Raw genomic sequence first — 22,346 nt, 5'->3', positions numbered from 1 at the left:
TAAAGAATAGAGCAAGCTAGTGTTAAAGATCTTTTACAGATACACACACACACACACACACACACACACATATATATATTTATATATAAATTTTCCATTTAATTAATATTTTTGTTCATAAAGATGCTTCAAATCGATCAAACTGTAAAGTGTGACTGTAAAGACATTTATTATGTTACAAAAGATTTCTATTTTAAATAAATGCCATTCTTTTGAATTTTCTATTTACAAAAAAAAAAAAAAATATCCTGGAAAAAAACTGATCGATTTCCACAAAAATGTGAAGCATAAATTACATTTTAAAATATATTTAAAAAAAGAGCCAGCACTTCTTGTGGTTTCCAAATAGTCTTTTGATTGACAATAGGTTTATTAAATGGTCATTTTTGGGTGAAATAACTTTATAAACCAGACATTTATGGTCCCTCTCTTTATCTCCTCTTCAACAAAGAAAGTGCTCAACAGAAAAACCATGAAAAAGCAAAAGAAATACCCTCAAGCTCATTGTGTTGGTGTGATATGAGTGAGAAGGTATTTACTTTGTCGTCTTTGATGAGCTGATCTCTGCTATCAGCGTGAGCACGTGAGATGTGATTTAACCGTAAACCTTCTTTAAACATCAAGGCTTGTTTTATATAGTGATTAGAATCTAGTCTATTAAGGAAAAGCTGTCATATACAAACATACTGTGGTGGTACCATGGTACAGCGATGGTATCATACGACTGAATATGATTGCCATATTCATATACTATGGTATTTACTGTACATGAACTGCAAAGAATACCATAGTATTAATATCAGAATCCTGTCCGGAAATCCATGGTATTACTGTGGTACCATGACTGAAAACCACGGTATCACCATTGTAGTTTTCTTTTTAAAGAGAGACACTAATCACTGTAAAAAATGTGGTCTTTTTTAGAGATTTTCAGGGTTTTGTTAATCTGAGGCTCTTAAATAAAGTGTTGAAATGTTTTCCCAGCATCCTCCCCTGTCCTCCCCATCCATTGTGGCTCTTCTGTTCAAGGACACAAGGCAGTTTCCTTATTCCAAATCCTGTTTTGCCATGCGACTGTGAAACTGACAAAGAGGTGTTTTTGTGGTGTGAGATGAGTGACTAGCCCAATTTGTTGATTTCTTTGATTGATAATATGCTGTTTTATTGAAGTACTATAACAAATATAAAACATACTCTACATTTTATAAAAAGCCTATAATGGGATGTGCACGAATCTTCAATGGTCTAAGGTTTTTATTGTTTTTTTGTGGTACTGCTTTGCAAATGTTAATGACTCATGCTAATCTGTCATGCCTTTAAAACAAAGTTTGACTATGGTTTTCAGATTTAGAGATTCAGGTAAGTTCAGTCAAGAGATTCATTAGTATTGTCTGTTATGACATGTACGGCTGTAAAAAACGTCATTATTTTAATTGATTAGTCAATAACACATTTTTTCAATGTTGTATGAATTCTCAGAAACATGTTATTCTCCTCTTTGCAAGTTTTATACAATTGTTTTTGCTCATCCATTCCTCTCTCAGTGGTGAGAAGTGGTGATTATTACCTGTTTGAAACTGACAGTGAAGAGGAAGAGGAAGAGGAGGAGAAAAAAGAAGAAGAACTGCCCAAGAGATCAGCCTTCCTGGTGAGTGAACCGCTGCTGGTCTGCAGAAGAAAACTGATTGAACTTCTCTGGAGTCCAGCTTACAGTTATTCTACTCGGTTCACATATGTGTTTTATGTTTTGTATCATTTTTGATCCATCAGACTTTTATGGCTCATTTAGTGTGAGATAAACAGAATTTGGAGAAAAAAAAACTAAATAGGTTGTTTGGTGCAGCTGCTGATACTTATTTGAACAAAATTCTGATAGCTCATAATGTAAATCAGTGAAATCTTTCTTACAGTATAGCAGATACTTATACTATAAATTTGTGTGTGTATCTATATAGATAGATGGTTGATAGATAGATGGATGGATGGATAGATGGATGATTGAGAGATATATAGATGGATGGATGGGTGATTGAGAGATAGATGGATGGATGGATGGGTGATTGAGAGATAGATGGATGGATGGATGGGTGATTGAGAGATAGATAGATAGATAGATGGATGGATGGATGGATGGATGATTGAGAGATAGATGGATGGATTGGATGGGTGATTGATAGATAGATGGATGGATGGGTGATTGAGAGATGGATGGGTGGATGGGTGATTGTGAGATGGATGGATGGATGGATGGATGGGTGAGTGAGAGATAGATGGATGGATGGGTGATTGAGAGATAGATGGATGGATGGATGTATTGGTGATTGAGAGATAATTGGATGGATGGATGGATGGATGGATGGATTGGTGATTGAGAGATAGATGGATGGATGGATGGAAGGATGGATGGGTGATTGAGAGATAGCTGGATGGATGGATGGATGGATGGGTGATTGAGAGATAGATGGATGGATGGATGGATGGATGGGTGAGTGAGAGATAGATGGATGGATGGGTGATTGAGAGATAGATGGATGGATGGATGTATTGGTGATTGAGAGATAATTGGATGGATGGATGGATGGATGGATGGATGGATTGGTGATTGAGAGATAGATGGATGGATGGATGGAAGGATGGATGGGTGATTGAGAGATAGCTGGATGGATGGATGAATGGGTCATTGAGAGATAGGTGGATGGATGGGTGATTGAGAGATATATGGACGGATGGGTGATTGAGAGATAGATGGATGGATGGATGGATGGGTGATTGAGAGATAGATGGATGGATGGGTGATTGAAAGATAGATGGATGGATGGATGGATGGGTGATTGAGAGATAGATGGATGGATGGATGGGTGATTGAGAGATAGATGGATGGGTGATTGAAAGATAGATGGATGGATGGATGGATGGGTGATTGAGAGATAGATGGATGGATGGATGGGTGATTGAAAGATAGATGGATGGATGGATGGATGGGTGATTGAGAGATAGATGGATGGATGGATGGGTGATTGAAAGATAGATGGATGGATGGATGGGTGATTGAGAGATAGATGGATGAATGGATGGGTGATTGAGAGATAGATGGATGGATGGATGGGTGATTGAAAGATAGATAGATGGATGGATGGATGGATGGATGGGTGATTGAGAGATAGATGGATGGATGGATTGTTTGAGAAATGAACAAATAAACATTCCTCAAAAGCACCAATGGTTTTTCCAGAGTGTCTGTTGCGGAGGCTTTATTCATCTGTTTAGTGACACTCTTGTGATTTATTGATCATGTGTTGTGTTGTATAGTGCTGTAACTGTTTGAAGGGCTTCAGGACACTGATGCTGTGACTTTCTCCTGGTTTTCTCCTCTTAGCGAGCGATCAGAAAGTTTGCTTCGGCCCTCGTGGCTTTACCAAGATCTATCATTAAACTGCCCAAAACTGTTCTTCAGTATTTAATCAGGGCGGCCAAGGTACCACCGCGGGGAACGTGTCATCTGGGTTTCCATCCCTGTGTTTGCTGATGGTGTTTTATTGTTAAGATTTCCATTCCGTGTTGTTCCAGTTATATTTGTAAAAAATAAAATAAAATGAAATGAAATTTTGAAATATAACTCCTTTGAGGATGCATGGAATGGAAATGATTTTAGGCTGTTGTTCATTGTTTAATGTGGTGTTTTTGGGAAGGTACTTTTATTTTTTCCAAGTCATTTCACTGTCTTATTTCTGTTCGTTTACTTTAAAGTTTTTATTTGCAACTAAATGATGTGATTTGCTCCACTGCATTTCAGAAATGACCACAAAAAACATCTAACCATTTTACACCAAGCGTTCACCAGCCATTCAGATATGAGTGAAGCAAAAAACATTTACTGTCTATGAATTTTCCATTTTCTTGTGTAACCTGGATCCAAACAACTCGTTTAATCCAATGAATGAATAAAAACATGTCAGTACACATGTATAATACAAGTCAAAAATTCTAATGGATTTCAAAGATTTGGATGGAAAAGAGTTGTTTGTATTCATTGTTGGTATTCTGTGGTGGATGTGCTTGTTTATCCAGTGTCAGATTCAGACTTTTCAGTGATTTAATTACAAATGCATGGTCTGAATGGTTCATGTAATATATGTATGTCATGGACAAATTTAATCATGAGTTAAATTTCATCTGGCTTCCTTCATTGGCTGAACATGTGACGTGCATGTGTTGACGTCCTTGAGCAACACTATATAAACATAGCATTGATAGATTAATTCATATTGATGTTCTGTAGTTTGTGTATCACACCTGGATCGCTGACTCTAAAGCAGCCCTGAAAGAAAGAGGCAAAGGGAGACGTCATTTCTGGAAGCGATACGGCCGCAGACGTAGAAAAGACAAGAAAGACGGTACTGCAATTGTAAACGTTGTTAAAAAAAAATAAGAATTCTGAATTTATCTGACATTTTTCTCAAAAATGTGTTCATATTTCTCAATCTTGAGTTTATATCTCATACATTTGATTTCTTTAGAATTTGTCAGAAGTAAATTCTGAATTATAAGAAGTTGTAATTAATTTTTTTCAAGGTGGAAACAAAATAGTCAGAATTGTGAGATTTAAGCTTGGAATTGCATTGAATTCTCATAATTATGAGTTATCTTGTAATTCCGACATTTTTTTTTTCCCTTTAAAAAAATATATTTCACAAAAAGGGACAGTTTACATTAATTAACATTCATGAATGTAAATGTACCCAAATTAGCCCGAAGGCTAGTTTACATTAGTCTCTTTGCCAGATGTTATCACGAGAAACAAAGAGAGAATGTGAGATATAAACTCAGAATTGTGAGATAAAAAGTCGCAATAGCTACATAGAAATAGACTTTAACTAAAAAGTTGTGGCCATAGTTATAAATAGTTATCTCATTGATAATCAACTTTCTGTGTGTAGGTCATGTGGCGATAGAGATCGGTGAAGAAGATCGTCAGAGTTCAGAGGAAGACAAAACGGACGGACCAGGTGTGTTCATAAAGTGCCTTCATTTCCTGTTTATATCAACTACAGACAAACCAAACTAACCTTTCCTCCACTTCCTGTAGACAACATCATCAAGAGGGTCTTCAACATCATCAAGTTCACCTGGGTGCTGTTTCTGACCACCGTTGAGAGCATCACCAAGTGGCTGAACTCCGTCTGCAGAGAATACATCGACATCTCCACCGTTCTGCGCATCGAGCGCTGCATGCTGACCAGAGAAGTCAAGAAGGTTCTGCTTATAATATATAGACATTTATTTTAAAATGTGATGATGGCAAATGACTGCAAAAAAAAATCTGAAGTAAATTCAACTTTTAAAGGGTTACTCCACCCCAAAATGAAAATGTTGTCATTAATCACTTACCCCCATGTCGTTCCAAACCCCATTAAAGCTCTGTTCATCTTCGGACCACAATTTAAGATATTTTGGATGAAAACCTGGAGGCTTGAGACTGTCCCATAGACTGCCAAGTGAATAACAGTGTCAAGGTCCAGAAAGGGTATGAAAAGCCGTCGTCAGAATACTCCATCTGCCATCAGACGTGCAATCTGGGTTATATGAAGTGACAGGGAACACTTTTTGTAAGCGAAGAAAACAAAAATAACAACTTTATTCAATAATTCCTTTCCCAACGGTCTCCTCTGTGTCTCTCTATATCACTGTGTGCTGTGTGCATAGACAGTAAAAGAAATGGACACAGCGACCCCATTGGAACTCAATTGAGACAAGTGAAGCCCATTTTTAGCGTTTTTTAGCACTTCCGTTTCTGACGCGCAGACTCAAACGAAGCTTGACGACGTCAGCAACCTGTCTGACAGATGTAAATCTTCTAGTAGCTGTGCGTGAAAACTGCCATCGTTAATCTTGCAGAGACGGCGAGCTTGAGCGGGGAGTTCTTTGGCGTGAGTGAGCAGGAGTAAGTAATCTGACTAATTATTTTGTATATTATTTTAAAATGTAACGCCAGTACGCCATATTAAGTTAATTGCCTGCGAGCTTCTCCTCCTGTCTGTACGGTAATGCGACAGAGAGTCCAGTGGTTATGACGCAATCGTTAGCCTATTTTTTACAAAAACTGTTTATACAGGGCCATAATGTAACATAGAAGGTAATGGAGCCCTTTATACATTGTCGTGTATCTTTAGAAATAAATAATGGACAAACGGAGTCTTTAAACGCCTCAGATGTAAAGTTATTCGCTGTCAAAGTGACGCCAAAATGAATGGGAGTCAATGGGAATGCTAACGCAAGTGAAGTTCTGCTAAAAGATGGCAGCCCCCATCCGACTTCAACTTCCGGTCGAGTTCCTTGCCCCCTGGCTGTGTGTTCTCCGCGCCACAAGGATGCACTGCTTCTACATGTATTTAACTTTGATTTGAAATAAAACAGCGCATCCTAGTGGTGCGGAGGACACAGAAGAGCATACGATGCACCGTGATATGCATTTGGTTTTCTTCACTTACAAAAAGTGTTCCCGTCACCTCATATAACCCAGATTGCACGTATGATGGCAGATGGAGTATTCTGACGACGGCTTTCATACCTTTTCTGGACTTTGACACTGTTATTTACTGGGCAGCCTATGGGACAGCCTCCCGATTTTCATCCAAATTATCTTAAATTGTTTTCCGAAGACGAACAGAGATTTTACGGGTTTGGAAAGACATGGGGGTAAGTGATTAATGACACAATTTTAGGGTGGAGTATCCCTTTAAGTTCAATAGTATGTGTAATTAAAAAAATATATATCTTTTTGGAATTTTGAAATCTATGACTATAGTCTAAGAATTAAATGAATCCGTTTAGCTGATGTTGATCTAGAACTGATCCACTGTATCGTTTGTCCTGCAGGGAAACGTGCCGTCCCGCGAAAGCATACATGTGTACTACAAGAAGCAGATGAAACTGAACGGATCTCGTGAATCTGGACTGGACCGGATCAGTGAGGAGGACTCCTGCTCGAACAGAGCGCGCCGCAGACGAGTCGATCACAGTCTGGATTCCTTCGCTTCCAGAGACAGCATGTCCAGGTCTTCAGCTTTGACTTGTATCATCAACAGATTGAATCTTACTAAAAAAGTATCAAGAAATTATGTTTCTACATTTCAAAAGAATCAAAACACAATTATTAGAATTTATGCATTGACATCATTTTCATTCAATTATATTTAAAGGTTTTTTTTAATCTCAGTAGCAACATTTAAGAATCAGGAGACTTGGCAACCTCATTTCATTTCAAATTTTGTCTTGTTGTCATTTTCATTGCATTATATTTCTGCTCATGTCATCTGTCCATCCATCAGCGCATACACCGAAGCCACCATGCTGATGTCCTGTCAGTCCACTCTGGATGACTTAGACGACATGCCTCAGAATATTCCCAAAACCAGCGAACGCGCTCGTCCCAAGCTACGCAAAATGTATGGTCTGGACATGTCCAACTCCTCTGCGGACAGTGGAAGCAGCGTCATGTCCAGGTGCTGGACTCTTCATCATCACATCTTCATCACATTCATCCTCACCCTCCACACTCCCATCAGCCTATGGTTTTTTTTCTTCTTTGTTTTGATTTCAGCATTACATTAAAAAATAAATAAATAAATAAATGAAAACAGGTTTACCATCATGAGTGAACAACCGAAGAGAAAATGCTAAATGACTAAAAGATAGATAAATATTAAAAATGTATTTTATTTATTTTTAAAAAATCTATTTTTTCTTCTATATTCATTTTGTATTAGTTAGAACAATAACAATAGCTTTACTATTATCATTATTATGTTTTTATTAATAATTGTAAAAACAATAGTTGAATTATTATTATTCAGTTAATAATTAATATCATTAGGAATCATGAATCATGACATTATTTTAATATATCGTAATAATTATAATATTTTGTATTAGACTAATTATTAAATATGTTATTACAATTAATCCAATTTAATATTGATATTATTAATATAATTATTAATACCAAAATACCATCTAGTTAACGAAAACATTTAACATAACATTTACTAATAGTAATAACAATATCAACAACAGCCATAATAATAATAATAATAATAATGTTAATATTCATGTAAAATACGACATTGTGTTATAAAATATATATAATGCATATGTTTTTATTATTGTAGCATAACAACAATTATTGGTTCTACGTAATGAACATTTATGATGCATCAAATATCAATCAGTTTCTAGAAATTATGGATGATATTTCAGTAGTAAATATAATTATTTTTTATTTTTGTATAGAGTAATGCAGTATTGGAGGCAGCTGTGTTATTCTAAGCCAATATTCAATATCAAAATATCTTAAGATGTGTTGTAGTGTTCACAGATGATAAGTTTACGGTGATTGTTTTGAGCTCATCAGCTGTTGGTGTTGTTTTTTGTCGTTTCGCTTCTAGTGAAGCTACTCAGTGCATCACACTGTTCTCTCGGCAAGGAACCAACGACACTATAGACGAGGTCGAGGACGAGAAAGAACAGGTGCAGGTGAAAGAGGACGAAACCGCTGAGACTGTTGAGGACAAACCTGAGAGAGCAGATCACGAGGAACTGAAAGAGGAAGAAGTGAAACAGGAAGCAGCCAATGAGCTGGAAGAGGAAGAGACACAGGAAGTGACAGGTGAGCTGCCAGAAGAAGAGAGGCAGGAAGAGACCGATGAGCCAGAAGAGGAAGTGACACAAGAAGGGACAGATGAGCTAGCAGAAGAAGAGAAGCAGGAAGCGACAGATGAGCCGGCAGAGGAAGCTACAGGAGATGTGGAAGAGGAAATCCAATGGGATTTAGTGGATCCAGAGGAAGCAGTTGAAGATGTTCAGGCTCCTCAGCTGGATTGTGAGGAGCATCGAGAGGAAGAGCAGTACATTACTGAAGATGAGGACGGTGAACAGCCGATCCGACAGGACGAGGGCGAATCATCAGGACTGGAGAACGTGGTCAGCGGACAGCTTTTCACCCCGGACACAGACGCCCCCAACACCTCGGACGCTGACGTGCCGCCCAGCTACAGCAAAGCCGTGAGCTTCGACCGTCTGTCTGTGAGCTCGGACGAAAGTGACAGTGACAAACGGCTGATGCTGATGACGCCCGACAGCAGATCCGATCTGGACGACCCTCTGCTGCCCTCCATGACCACCGATCTGACCGCCAGCGAACTGCTGCTCAACAAGTGAGTTCTGTCACGTAGAGCTTGTCTACATTACAGCTTCTTCAGAGGGCTCTGTGGTGTCCCAGTAATCACACATCTAACTGCATCATTGATATACAGTAGTAGGTTTTATTAATATTTTGAATTAGCTTATATATATATTTATTTATTTACAGTAATTTTGGAGTAATTTATTAGTTTTAGTGTAATATTTCTAAATAGTTAAATAGATAATAATTATTTGCATTTGTCACATCAATTCATTTTTGTTTAATATTTTTACAGTAAATATTTTTTATATTTATGAACATTTGTCATTTGTAGTTTTTTTTTTCCTAAAATATTTCTAAATGGTTTCTTTTTTATTTTTATTTAAATTTGAGTTTTATCTCGGTTACTAATTTAATGTGTTTTGACATTTTCATTGGTTTTGTTTAAAAATATTTCCAAATAGTTGCCATTTAGATATATATTAGATTCATTTAGTGATTTTATGATTTGCTTTTGTTGTTTTTAGTTTTAGTTTTTAAATATCTAAATGGTAATTTTTTATTTAAGCTTTAGTTTTGGTTCTATCTCAGTAATTTTATGATGAGCATTTGTCATTTTTATTCGTTTTCATTTAAAAGATATTTCAAAATAGCTGCCTTTTAATTTTAGTTAAGCTTTAGATTTAGTTTTCAGTTCGTAATTTTATAATGTGCTTTTGTCATTTTTAGGTAGCTTTTCATCTTAGTTCTAGCAACTATATTTTTTTATATGCAATATTTTTCATTTAATATTATACTTGATGTATTTTAATGTATTTTATTCAGCAAAGTTTTTTGAGTAATTTAAGTATCAGTTAAAGTTTTTATTAATAATAACAACATTGCTTATATTTAAATATCGCTGATGCTCTCATCACCAGCAGAACTGGAGAACGATATAAATGTGAATTGTAGGTAAGACATTTAATGTGCTCTGTTTTTGTGCTGTTCTCCAGAATGTTCTATGATGAGGAGCTGGAGAACTCTGAGCGTTTCTATAAATCGCAGCCGCTCGGGCTCCAGCTGTGTTATGCTCTCTATAACCTGCTGGTGGCGCACTCTGAGATGGTCTGTTTCCTGGTCATCATCCTCAACCACATGATCTCGGCTTCCATGGTGACTCTGGTGCTGCCCATCCTCATCTTCCTGTGGGCGATGCTCTCTGTTCCTCGGCCCAGCAAGCGTTTCTGGATGACGGCCATCGTGTACACAGAGGTCAGAGTTTGTTTTCAGTCATTCTGGACTCACAGATTCTGTGCAGACCTAGTTAAACATTCAAGTTGTACACCTTCAGGCCATCCAAGATGTAGATGAGTTTGTTTCTTCATCAGATTTGGAGAAATGTAGCATTCACCTATGGATGCGCTGCAGTGAATGGGTGCCGTCAGAATGAGAGTCTGATAAAAACATCCCAATAATCCACAAGTCATTCACACCACTCCAGTCCATCAGTTAACTTCTTGTGAAGCCAAAAGCTGCATGTTTGTAACATAAAAAACACAATGATCCCTTCTCAAGATGTTAACTGATAGAGTTGAGTGGTGTGGATTATTGTGATGTTTTTATCAGCTGTTTGGACTCTCGTTCTGACGGCACCCATTCACTGCAGAGCATCCACTGCTGAGCAAATGATGTAATGATGAATATATACAAATCCAATGAAGAAACAAACTCATCTACATCTTGAATGGCCTGAAGGTGAGGAGATTATTAACAAATTCTAATTTTTCTGTGAACTATTACTTTAAATATAGGTATAAATCGTTTGTAAATGTGTTTTTCTTTTCTCTCTCCAGGTCACCATCGTCATCAAATACTTCTTCCAGTTCAGTTTTTTCCCATTCAACCAGAACCTGAAAGTCAATGAGGGGAAGCCATACCATCCGCCCAACATCATCGGCACAGAGAAGAAGGAAGGATACGTGCACTATGACCTGATTCAGCTGCTGGCGCTGTTTTTCCACAGATCCATACTAAAGGTACATCCTGTCTTTGCCACATCATGGTGATGATTGTTGTGGCCAATCTCATAGCACTAATAAAGCTGTAAGTTTTCAGTAAAGCAACTTTAAAAGCATAATTAAAATAATTTAAAAAACATTATAGTGTCAAGACCAGCTGAAAACAAAAATACGTTCTAAGAAAGGTTTGCTAATGTTCCCTTTAAGTTGTGAAAACATTATTTAGAAAAGTTCTCAGAATGTTCAAAACGTCCAGTTGATTGAATGTTCTAAAACTTATTTTCTCAGTTGTGCCACAACGTTTAAATGAACATTCTATTTTAGAATTTTGGGAACGTTACATTTGAAGGTTTGAGCGTTCTCTTGAACATTCTGAAAAGGGTAGTAACGTGAAATATTTTAGACGAATGTCCCCTATAACATAAAAGCTAGATCACTTTGAACAAATGCTCTTTTAAAGTTGAAGGTTGCTCATAACTTTTAAGAGAATGTTCCCGTTAACTGTGAGTTAGCAAATGCAAAGATAAATGCAGAATACATAGAAATTAAAAACTTCACTAAGTATATTTTGTCATTATATTTAATTACTATATGTTTGCATATTTATTTGAGTTTTAAGGTTTGCACACTAATGGATTTTGCATTCCGAAATCTTTTTCAGAATAAATACTTGCTTTTTCTGCTTGTTTTCTGCTTCAGTTTTGAGATGTATGTCAATTTAGATGAGAGATTAGAGCCAAGATTCAGCTGGAAATATAATTCACCAGACATTAAGAAATCTAAACGAAGCCACTAGACTGTTGAGAGCTTTGAAAACCATAAAATGGATTTTAAAATCAATTCCTAGCGTTTGAGGTTTCTCTCATCTCCAGGTTTCAGGTTATTTCAGAAAATCAAACACTAGTAAATATCTCCAGCATGACATTGCAGTTTTCACCAGGATACATAGAAATATCTGTGAATGTGAATGAAACCTGCAGGGGAGAAAATGATACATTTTATAATAATTAAATCTTTGACAATAAGGGACATTTAGTAACTAGATAAATCAAGTCAAATGTAATTCTTAAATGCAAAAGCAAAGGTTTACCTGTTCAAAAACGAGTGTGTGGGAAAATAATTAAAGTCTACTTTATTTACATCGACAGTAAATAAATGTTTCTTACTGCCAAAGATTAATCTGTGCACATTATAGTTCAAAAAGGCAAAAAAAAAAAGTTTTTGTGATATCACTAGCCTGGTTAAAAAAGTGCAATGTCACGTAGAAGTGATTTTATGAAAAAATAAACACTGCTTGTGTAAAATTTGTGCATTTAAGATTTATTTAATGGTGTTTGCAATTATTTTGCAGCCCTGCAGATTCAGAATCCATTTTTAAAGCCCTGATTTTTTATTTATTTATTATTTAATTTATTTTTATTGCTAAATGTAATGTAATTTTTGTCTTGTTTCCAAAAGTGCCATTTATTTACTTCACAGCTTTGATTAAACATGCAATAAAAAGGTATTTGATGAATCACAGCTTTGCTTTTCCAATCCTGCGATTCCTTAGCGTTTGTTTGCCTGAATTAATGCACATGCTCTCTCTCTCTCTCTCTCTCTCTCTCTGGCTCTCTCTCTCTCTCTGGCTCAGTGTCACGGTCTCTGGGATGAAGACGACCCTAAAGCGTCCCATAAGGATGAGGGTCTTCATCGAGACGATTCTGTGGACGAGGGGAAGATGGCGGTGGCGATTCCAGCTGAAGAAGAGAAGAAGAGTTCTCCAGCGTACTCGCTCAAGTCCGTGAACCTCGGCAGGTCCGTGGACTCGTCCCAGGTCCATGTGCAGATACTTTACCCCGAGCATCGGCCTCACCTGCGACGGCAGAGCACTTGCGGATCTCACCTGTCCCGCCGCTCATCTGTGCGCTCCAAACGCGGTGAGGAGTCACCTCAAACATCGTTTCATCTCAAATGCTAAATCCGGTTTCATCTTGATCTAGCTGGTAGACAACTAGTGAAACGAACAGTTCCCTTTCGAAAGGGAACTCCACGCTGCGTCCTCTAGAGGGCGCTTTGCTAACGCCCTCTAGAGGACGCAGCGTGGAGTTCCCTATTCTCAGGGAACAATGGTTACATGAGTAACCTGAGACATTTATTCGAGCATTGCTATGAGTTTAACTGTTAACGGTTGGTTGCTGGTTGCTTTCACAGGCAGCACAAGCACACGGAACAGCGTTCATAGAGAAAACAGCAGCACAGAGCCAGAAGTACCACAGAAGAGCCGCAAAGAACTGATTATGGAGAAGATCCGAGAGCAGCTCATCAAAGCAAAGGTTTATGTGATCAAAAAGTAAGTGCATTTGGGAAAACAGATGTTATCTTTTAATAAATAAATAAACATTTTAGATATTATTTTATGTGATAAAACTAATGATAATATTTATAAATATTATATAAAAACAATTTATTTATATTAAAGAAATATAATATTTCTCCACCTCTGAGGCAACTAAAATAAAATAAAAAATTAACCAATAATATTAAAGTATATTAAACATTATTTTTAAAGACTATCACAGTTTTTTGTTGCATGTTTTATTTTTATTTTTTAGTAAATCTCGATTGTGCAATACTGTTTTTCCAAATAGATTACCAGAATTATATTTTTAAAGATTTTACTGTTAAATTTCTATGCATATATTTTATTATCATCATCTTAGTGATAAATTTGCATGAAATTATAAAACAAAAGAATGAATCCAGAAAATTTAAACAGACGACAGGTTTTCTGTTTTTTAATACAGATATTTAATATGGCAATTATTGTTAACATAATAATAAATTATTAAATTGCTAAAATTGAATAAATTTAATTAAAGTGTTAAAACAGAATTTTTTAAATGGAAAACATGTCATTTGAAAAAACAAAGTGAAATGATCCATTTAGTTGGATAATGGATAAATTCAAGTCAAATAGGTTATGAATGCCATTTCATGCTGATTGCTGCACACACTTTCATTCTTTATCCTGTTTTTAATATCTTATATTAGCCTGTCTCCTCTTCATCTTCTCTCTTCAGACTGGTTGAGTTCTATCAGCCCATCCGTCAGTTCTTCTATAACCTGATCCACCCGGAGTACAACGCCGTCACAGACGTTTACGTCTTGATGTTTCTAGCAGACACTGTTGATTTCATCATTATTGTCTTTGGCTTCTGGGCATTTGGGGTAAACTTGAAAGTATTTTGATTTATAAAAAGCATACAAAAATGAATGCATGCCAGTAGACAGCTAGGTTTCAGATCAGATTAGCCTTGTTCTCCTCTAAACTGACTCTTAAAATGACCTCTCCTTGGTTGTGTGTTGATGTGTGTTTTGTCTGGCTCACAGAAACACCAGGGAGGTGCTGACATCACATCCTCGCTGTCTGAAGACCAAGTTCCCGGGCCGTTCCTCGTCATGGTGCTCATCCAGTTCGGCACGATGGTGGTGGATCGCGCCCTGTACCTCCGCAAGACAGTGATGGGAAAAGTGATTTTCCAGGTCGTCCTGGTGTTCGGCATCCATTTCTGGATGTTTTTCATCTTACCAGGAATCACAGAGAGGTAAAAGAACGAAATTTAAATTTGAATTAAAATCATTCATTCAGGACTGTTTTGACATTATATTACATTAGAAGTTTGTTAATCCTTTTTATGTGTTTGATAGATTAAAATACATAATTTTGCATATTATTTAAAAAAAACAAATTTCAACAGCAAAATGTAATTTTACTGAGAATAAAATGGACTGAAATTAATTAGTGCCACAATGTGAATCCATTCCAATTGCATATATAAATATATATATAAATACAGTACAGACCAAAAGATTGGAAACATTACTATTTTTAATGTTTTTGAAAGAAGTTTCTTCTGCTCATCAAGCCTGCATTTATTTGATCAAAAATACAGAAAAAAATGTAATATTGTGAAATATTTGAATATACTTTTTATATATAAATAAAATTTATTTCTGTGATGCAAAGCTGAATTTTCAGCATCATTCCTCCAGCCTTCAGTGTCACATGTAACATCATTCTAATATTCTGATTTATTATGAGTGTTGGAAACAGTTCTGCTGTCTAATATGTTTGATCACTAAAAGGTTAAAAAGAACTGCATTTATTCAAAATAAAATAAAAAATCTAATAATATATATTCTAATAATATATTTTCTTTACTATCACTTTTTATCAATTTAACACATCCTTGCTGAATAAAAGTATTGATTTTATTTAAATTACGGACAAATTACAAATAACTGACCAGTAGTGTATATTGTTATTACAAAATATTTATATTTTAAAAACATAGCTTCTTTTTTTTCTTTTTTTTACTTTTTATTCATCAAAGTATCCTAAAAAAGTATCACATGTTCTGAAACAATATTAAGCAGCAGAACTGTTTCCAACTTTGATAATGAATCATCATATTAGATATTAGATGATTTCTAAAGGATCATGTGATAATGATCCTAAAAATTCAGCTTTGCATCACATAAATAAATTATAATTTAAAGTATAATAAATCTAAAAACAATTATTTTAAATTGTAATAATATATCACAATATTTAAAAAAATCTGTATTTTTGATCAAATAAATGCAGGCTTGATGAGCAGAAGAAACTTCTTTCAAAAACATAAAAAATAGTAATGTTTCCAAACTTTTGGTCTGTACTGTATATATATATATATATATATATATATATATATATATATATATATATATATATATATATATATATATATATATATATATATATATATATATATATATATATATATATATAAAGCAAAATTCATGTAATTTTACCAAAAAAAATTAATAATTTTTAAACTGTCATTTCACTGCATTTACAAAGAAAGGTTAAATTGTTAATATTTTATGCCCTAATTTCATTACCTTACGAAAAGTTTCATAAATACATAAAAATAATTAAAACCAAATGGTTTTCATAGGGTTCTAAAATGTTTTTTATTTTATTTTATAAGTTTCATGATTTAAATTCACAAATGATGCGGAGATGTCTTCAACATGAAGAAGAAATGCCCTGGAGGTCCTAACATGTGTTTTATCTGCTCTGTGCAGGCGCTTCAGTCAGAACCCGATCGCTCAGCTCTGGTACTTTGTGAAATGCATTTACTTCGGCCTGTCAGCGTATCAGATCCGCTGTGGATATCCGACTCGCATCCTGGGAAACTTCCTCACCAAGAGCTACAACTACGTCAACCTCTTCCTCTTCCAGGGGTGAGAAACATGATCGACAGCAGTTTTTATAGGATGATGTCAAATCCTAAAGTCTTAAGTGTCAATAATAAAAAAATAAAAATGTACGAATTGATGTATGGTTTGTTAGGATCGAACAATACTTGGACGAGATACAACTTTTTGAAAATCTAGAATCTGAGGGTGCAAAAAAAATTGAATACTGAGAAAATCGTCTTTAAAGTTGTGCAAATGAATTCTTAGCAATGCATATTACTAATCAAAAATGAAGTTTTGATAAAAAATATCTTCAAGGAACATGATCTTTACTGAATATCCAATTTTTTTGGCATAATAGAAAAATTTATAATTTTGACCCATACAATGTTTTTTTTTGGCTATTGCTAAAAATATACCCCAGAGACTTAAGACTGTTTTTTTGCTCCAGGGTCACAAATAGTATTTGTTATTGTGGAATGAAAAAAAAAAATGGCGACCATTGCAGATAATGAAAGGGATAATCACCCAATAATGAAAATTCTGTCATTAATTACTCAACGTTCATGTCGTTCCAAACCAGTAAGACCTTCGTTCATCTTCGGAAACACACATTAAGATATTTTTGGGTGAACTAACTCTTTAAGAAACGCAGAGTATCAGCTGGCATATCGGTCGACCAATGATTTCTATAAGTAAAGCAATCCAGTTATTTCCTACACATAACAGATCCACTTGTTTAGTATGCGTTGTGTGTCCCAGGTTTCGTCTGATCCCGTTCCTGACGGAGTTGCGTGCGGTGATGGACTGGGTTTGGACGGACACGACGCTCAGCTTGTCTAGCTGGATCTGTGTGGAGGACATCTACGCTCACATCTTCATCCTCAAATGCTGGAGGGAGTCCGAGAAGGTAAGAAAGCGGGAAATAGCAGGCAGCTTCCTCCAAAGGCAGCATCCTGAGTGTCTGTGTGTGTGTGTCGTGTGGCAGCGTAACCCTCAGCCACGCGGCCAGAAGAAGAAGAAGGTCGTGAAGTATGGAATGGGCGGCATGATCGTGATGCTCCTGATCTGCATCGTTTGGTTCCCGCTGCTCTTCATGTCTCTGGTCAAATCTGTGGCAGGAGTGGTCAACACCCCGCTGGACGTGTCCGTCACGCTCACGCTGGGAGGACTTCAGGTGCACGTCACTCTTCTGCTCGTCTGCATGCTCAGTTCTGATGTCTGACCGTGTCTACTGTCAATGGAAAACAAGAAACAGTGTATTGCTTTCTATTCTGTCTCGGCTGTTTCTCCTAAAAATACATGGGCAGAAATCTAAATATACACAAACGAGTCATCCAAATCTATAAAACGAATGTGGAAAGTATTTCAGATCACTTGATGAGATATTTTTGAGTTCATATTATTTATATACTGTTACAATGCTTGTCAGTTGTCATTTTATTTTTAGTTATTTTATTGTGTTTTGTCATTTTTATTAGTTATTGAAGTTGGATTACTCATTGTTTTTTTCTATTTATTATTTTTATTTTATTTTATTCAGTATTATAAGTTGTTTTTATTATCACTTTAGTTATTGTTTTGTTCTATTTATTATTTTACTTTTATTTTATTCAGTATTATAATTTGTTTTTATTATCATTTTAGTTATTGTTTTGTTCTATTTATTATTTTAATTTCATTTTATTCAGTATTATAAGTTGTTTTTATTGTCATTTTACTTATTGTTTTGTCCTATTTATTATTATTATTTTATTTTATTCAGTATTATAAGTTGTTTTTATTATCATTTTAGTTATTATTTGTTCTATTTATTATTTTTATTTTATTTTATTCAGCATTATAAGTTGTTATTATTATCATTTTAGTTATTGTTTTTTTCTATGTATTATTATTATTTTATTTTATTCAGTATTATAAGTTGTTTTTATTATCATTTTAGTTATTGTTTTGTTCTATTTATTATTTTAATTTATTTTATTCAGTATTATAAGTTGTTTTTAATTATCATTTTAATTTAGTAATTATGTTATGTCAGTTTTATTTTTTTTTTATTTTTCAATTTATCTTTATTATTTTATTTCAGTTTTAGTTATTTGATAGCATTTTTATCTAATATTAATATTTTGTATTATTTCAGCTTTATTTCGATTACCAGCAATGATTTTTTTTATATAATTAGTTTTAGTCACAGTAACATCACTAACTTTTGATCACTAACTAAAATTTCAGTCTGTCTTATGGGAAGTTGCCTACCGTTTGATGATTAACATGGCTCTCTTTTTTTCTGTTCTTGTTTGTTTTATTGTTTTCAGCCGATCTTCACGATGAGTGCCCAGCAGAACCATCTAAAAACTGTGTCTCCTGCAGAGTTTGCCGAGTTTGTAAAAAAATACAGCTCTGATGCAGTAAGGAACTAAGTGTCTGTTCAAATCACAGCAGATCCTTCGTACTTTGACATTTTTCAGTTTTCTAGTAATTAACCGATATAAAGAAATGATTTCAGACAGCTGATTAATAATGACCAATAGAGTTCTATTGTCACATTTCATTGCATAATCAAAATAAAAAATAAGAAATTAAATTTTGCATAAATAAAATGGAACTTGTTTTAGGACTATTTGGATATTGTGGGATTTCTTTGCCTGCCATTTTAACAAATTTTCACCTACAATCCTCTTATTGTAAAATAATTAGGGCTTATTTAGGAATAAATGCTACTTTTGAAATACTACTATATATTAGGGCTGGTAAGCAATGCAATTTTTTTTAAATCTAATTAATCACAAATTAATTGCACATCAAATTTGGCTGATAAATTACTCCTAAAAGATCATTTAAAGTCATTGTTGTGTAAAGCATCAAACAGACATTACAGAAAGTAGCTTTAGTGAGAAATATTTTGTTTGATAAAATTTGTTACATGATGTAAATGATGACATAATTGTCATTTTTGGTTGGGTGAACTATACCTTTAATAAGTAATTGTATTAATTGTATTATTATTACTATGGAAATATTAAAATATTTCTTAAATGAAATGATACTGTTAATAATAAACTAAAACTGGCAGTAGGTGGTGGTAAATGTCTTAATGATTAAGTCATTGAGTCATTTATTCATTCGATTCGTTCAAATGGCTGATTCATTCAGGAGTCAAGTAAATGGTTCTTTATGAATGGTTCATTGAATCATTAGGCTTGTTTGACTTGAAGCGGATCATCATCATTAAAAAAGACAAAATTTGTGTCTTAAATAACACAATATTAACTTCTTTCTTACTGAACTGTTGTATAAGATCAGTATCACATTTGCACTCGTGTGATATTGCACTTAGCCTGTAGCTCGTGTGATATTGCTTAACTAGCCTATATGAGGTAAATATGATAACTCAAACAGGCATTTTGTACCCGTAAATAGAATTTTAGGGACATTCTAATTACATTCTCTGGGCTCCATCACGCAGTTGCCCCATATTTATCATGAAATGTCATATTATGAAATGTCAGATGACCTACATAGGTCTGGTGCGGAGCAAATGCATTAAATGTGTAAACATTTTTAATTAATTGATGTAATTAAAGCATTAAATTACCAGCCCTATCACACACACAACACACACACATATATATACTGTATATGTCTGATAGCAATGCTGATCTGACAACAAACTAATATTGCCTGATGATGATAAGTTGTGCATTCCTGATTGTTTCTAAGTAGAGCTAAAGATGCATGTGTCTCCTGCAGAATGCCTTGCAGTTCCTGGAGTCTTATATTCCTGAGGATTTGACCATAGCCCAACTAGAAGGAAGTTCGAACTCGCTCTGGACCATCAGCCCCCCGAGCAAGGAGAACCTCATTAAAATGCTCAGTAAATCAACTGAGACGTTCCCTCTCACCTTCGCCTGGTCCATACAGAGGTACTGTAGAGTTCAACATCACACCAGCATACAGATACAAACAGATGAGCACGTAAAAAAGCTTGGATTGCTGGTGGAGAATGGGTAAAACCTTGAGACCCTTGGACCCTTGAGATCCAAACAGTTTATAAAAATATTTATCATATTAAAATTTGCTGTTTTACTCACCCTCAGTCCATCTGAAATGTAAGTGACATTTTTTTTTTCAGTAGGACAGTAAACATTTTTGCCACCCTAAGAAAAAGCTGTTCCACCCCAGAATTATCACAGAATAAAATATAAATGTAAGCAGTGTTTCATGTGCTATTTTTCAGCACGTGTGATGACAGCGTAACATCAAATAATCACAAGAAAACAGGGCTTTCAGTAAACTGTACTTGTATCTGTATTTGTAATTTAAATTGTGTCTTATACTGTAATAGAGATTGAGCTGCAAAATAATTCCTCAATCCTAAAAAGAGTTGGTAACACTTTAGTATAGGGTGCAATTCACTCTAATAACTAGTCGCTTATTAGCATGTCTATTATTAACATATTGGCTGTTTATTAGAGCTTATAAAGTACATATAATGCATGACATCAATAATCCAATATCCTAAACTTAACAACTACCTTATAAACTATTAATAAGCAGCAAATAAGGAGTTAATTGAGGAAAAAGTCATAGTTAATTGTTAGTTAATAGTGAGAATTGGACCTTAAAATAAAGTGTGACCAAATAGTTTTTTGTTGCAGTGTTATTCATCTCACAAGTGTTCACTGAGCAGGAAATTCTTCTGTGTATTTTAATTCTGTAAGCATTTAAGAAAACTGTTAATAACTAGATTATAAAACAAATGTATTCTGACTTGTTTTAAAGTCTTTAAAACAAAGTCTCTAAAGTATGTCACCAACCAAACAAATTGTAATGCACAATTTTTTTTCTATGAGGGTTGTGCTTCACTAAAATAAAAAATTTAATAAATACCTGTTTACAAAAAGCTGCAATCCATTTCTTATTGGTTAAAATGAACGGAAACTATCTCGTGTTTTTCCATGGGTGCTCGAGCCCTATGTTTCAAATAAAAACCTTCTTTTCTGTCACCTACATCACGAGTAAATTTGAGTAAAGTTTTTGGTGAACGAATCTTTTTAATGTTTTATACAAATATATCATTTATATATAGAATAATTTTGTGTGTGTAATAGGAATTTACAAAAATATTGTATTTTATGTGACCCATATAGTCACTCTGGTATCATCTCTTGTGAATTTGTTCTGCATTTAAAGACACTGTCATGATTATGTGCCTCTCTGGTCAGGACTAAGATGTTAACGACAAAGACTGAGGTTTTCAGTCATCAATGAACTGAATTACTTTCTGTTTAATCTCATTCACTGCATTCGTCCTTTAGGAACCTCAGTCTAGGTGCCAAAGTTGAAACTGCAATAGGAAAACACTACATTGACTTGGACGAAATTACCAGAAGTAAACTAACAAATCTACTGAATGGAACCGAGCAAAAAGAAGTGTGAGTTTAAGCTTCAAACATATATTTTTCTTAACTCTTTTACCACTGAAAAGCCATTGGCATGAATGATCATTTGTAATGGTGTTTTTTATTAAGGAACATCACAAACATTTTTCCAAGATACATCAGAGCACCGAGCGACTCCAATGCCAAGCCTATTGAGCAGCTTTACCTCGGTAATACACCAGCTCTCCATCATTTGGTGCAATGCTACGCATTTGTACAGCCGTCATTATGCCTGTTTCTCTTCACCTTTCTGTGTGCTCCCCAAGGGAAACAATACATGAACATCACGCTGTCCTTACATAAATCCAACCAAAATAGCACAGAAGGCCTCCAGGAGTGGTGGATCGTGAAACAGATGGAAAGAGGGCCTATATCTTTGAAGGATGGAAACGAATCTGGTCTGGAGCTCTACATCATCAGTGACCAAGTCAGTCCACCCAGTCTGGGCTTTCTGGCTGGTTATGGGTGAGTGACATGAAAGATTATAGTCTGAACTTA

The 22,346-nt window shown here is 34.9% G+C and overlaps 1 protein-coding gene across 1 annotated transcript in view; it reads left to right on the top strand.

Annotated features, from left to right (window-relative positions):
- LOC127951613 (piezo-type mechanosensitive ion channel component 2-like) overlaps positions 1-22,346 on the top strand; it is an 81,758-nt gene that overhangs the window by 55,626 nt on the left and 3,786 nt on the right. Inside the window, exons 32-52 of the mRNA XM_052549594.1 lie at positions 1,545-1,648; positions 4,280-4,394; positions 4,938-5,006; positions 5,087-5,253; positions 6,877-7,055; positions 7,329-7,502; positions 8,445-9,212; positions 10,177-10,435; positions 11,017-11,199; positions 12,815-13,100; positions 13,375-13,513; positions 14,244-14,391; positions 14,554-14,768; positions 16,294-16,452; positions 17,170-17,317; positions 17,396-17,584; positions 18,723-18,815; positions 20,158-20,330; positions 21,726-21,842; positions 21,939-22,018; positions 22,115-22,313. Coding sequence (XP_052405554.1) covers positions 1,545-1,648; positions 4,280-4,394; positions 4,938-5,006; positions 5,087-5,253; positions 6,877-7,055; positions 7,329-7,502; positions 8,445-9,212; positions 10,177-10,435; positions 11,017-11,199; positions 12,815-13,100; positions 13,375-13,513; positions 14,244-14,391; positions 14,554-14,768; positions 16,294-16,452; positions 17,170-17,317; positions 17,396-17,584; positions 18,723-18,815; positions 20,158-20,330; positions 21,726-21,842; positions 21,939-22,018; positions 22,115-22,313 — 3,964 coding nt within the window. The remainder of the gene's footprint in view (positions 1-1,544; positions 1,649-4,279; positions 4,395-4,937; positions 5,007-5,086; positions 5,254-6,876; positions 7,056-7,328; positions 7,503-8,444; positions 9,213-10,176; positions 10,436-11,016; positions 11,200-12,814; positions 13,101-13,374; positions 13,514-14,243; positions 14,392-14,553; positions 14,769-16,293; positions 16,453-17,169; positions 17,318-17,395; positions 17,585-18,722; positions 18,816-20,157; positions 20,331-21,725; positions 21,843-21,938; positions 22,019-22,114; positions 22,314-22,346) is intronic.

Source organism: Carassius gibelio, chromosome B2 (assembly GCF_023724105.1).
Source record: "Carassius gibelio isolate Cgi1373 ecotype wild population from Czech Republic chromosome B2, carGib1.2-hapl.c, whole genome shotgun sequence".
NCBI classification, from domain to species: domain Eukaryota; kingdom Metazoa; phylum Chordata; class Actinopteri; order Cypriniformes; family Cyprinidae; genus Carassius; species Carassius gibelio.
The sequence above is the reverse complement of the archived record's forward strand: the minus strand, read 5'-3'. Positions and strand labels throughout refer to the sequence as shown.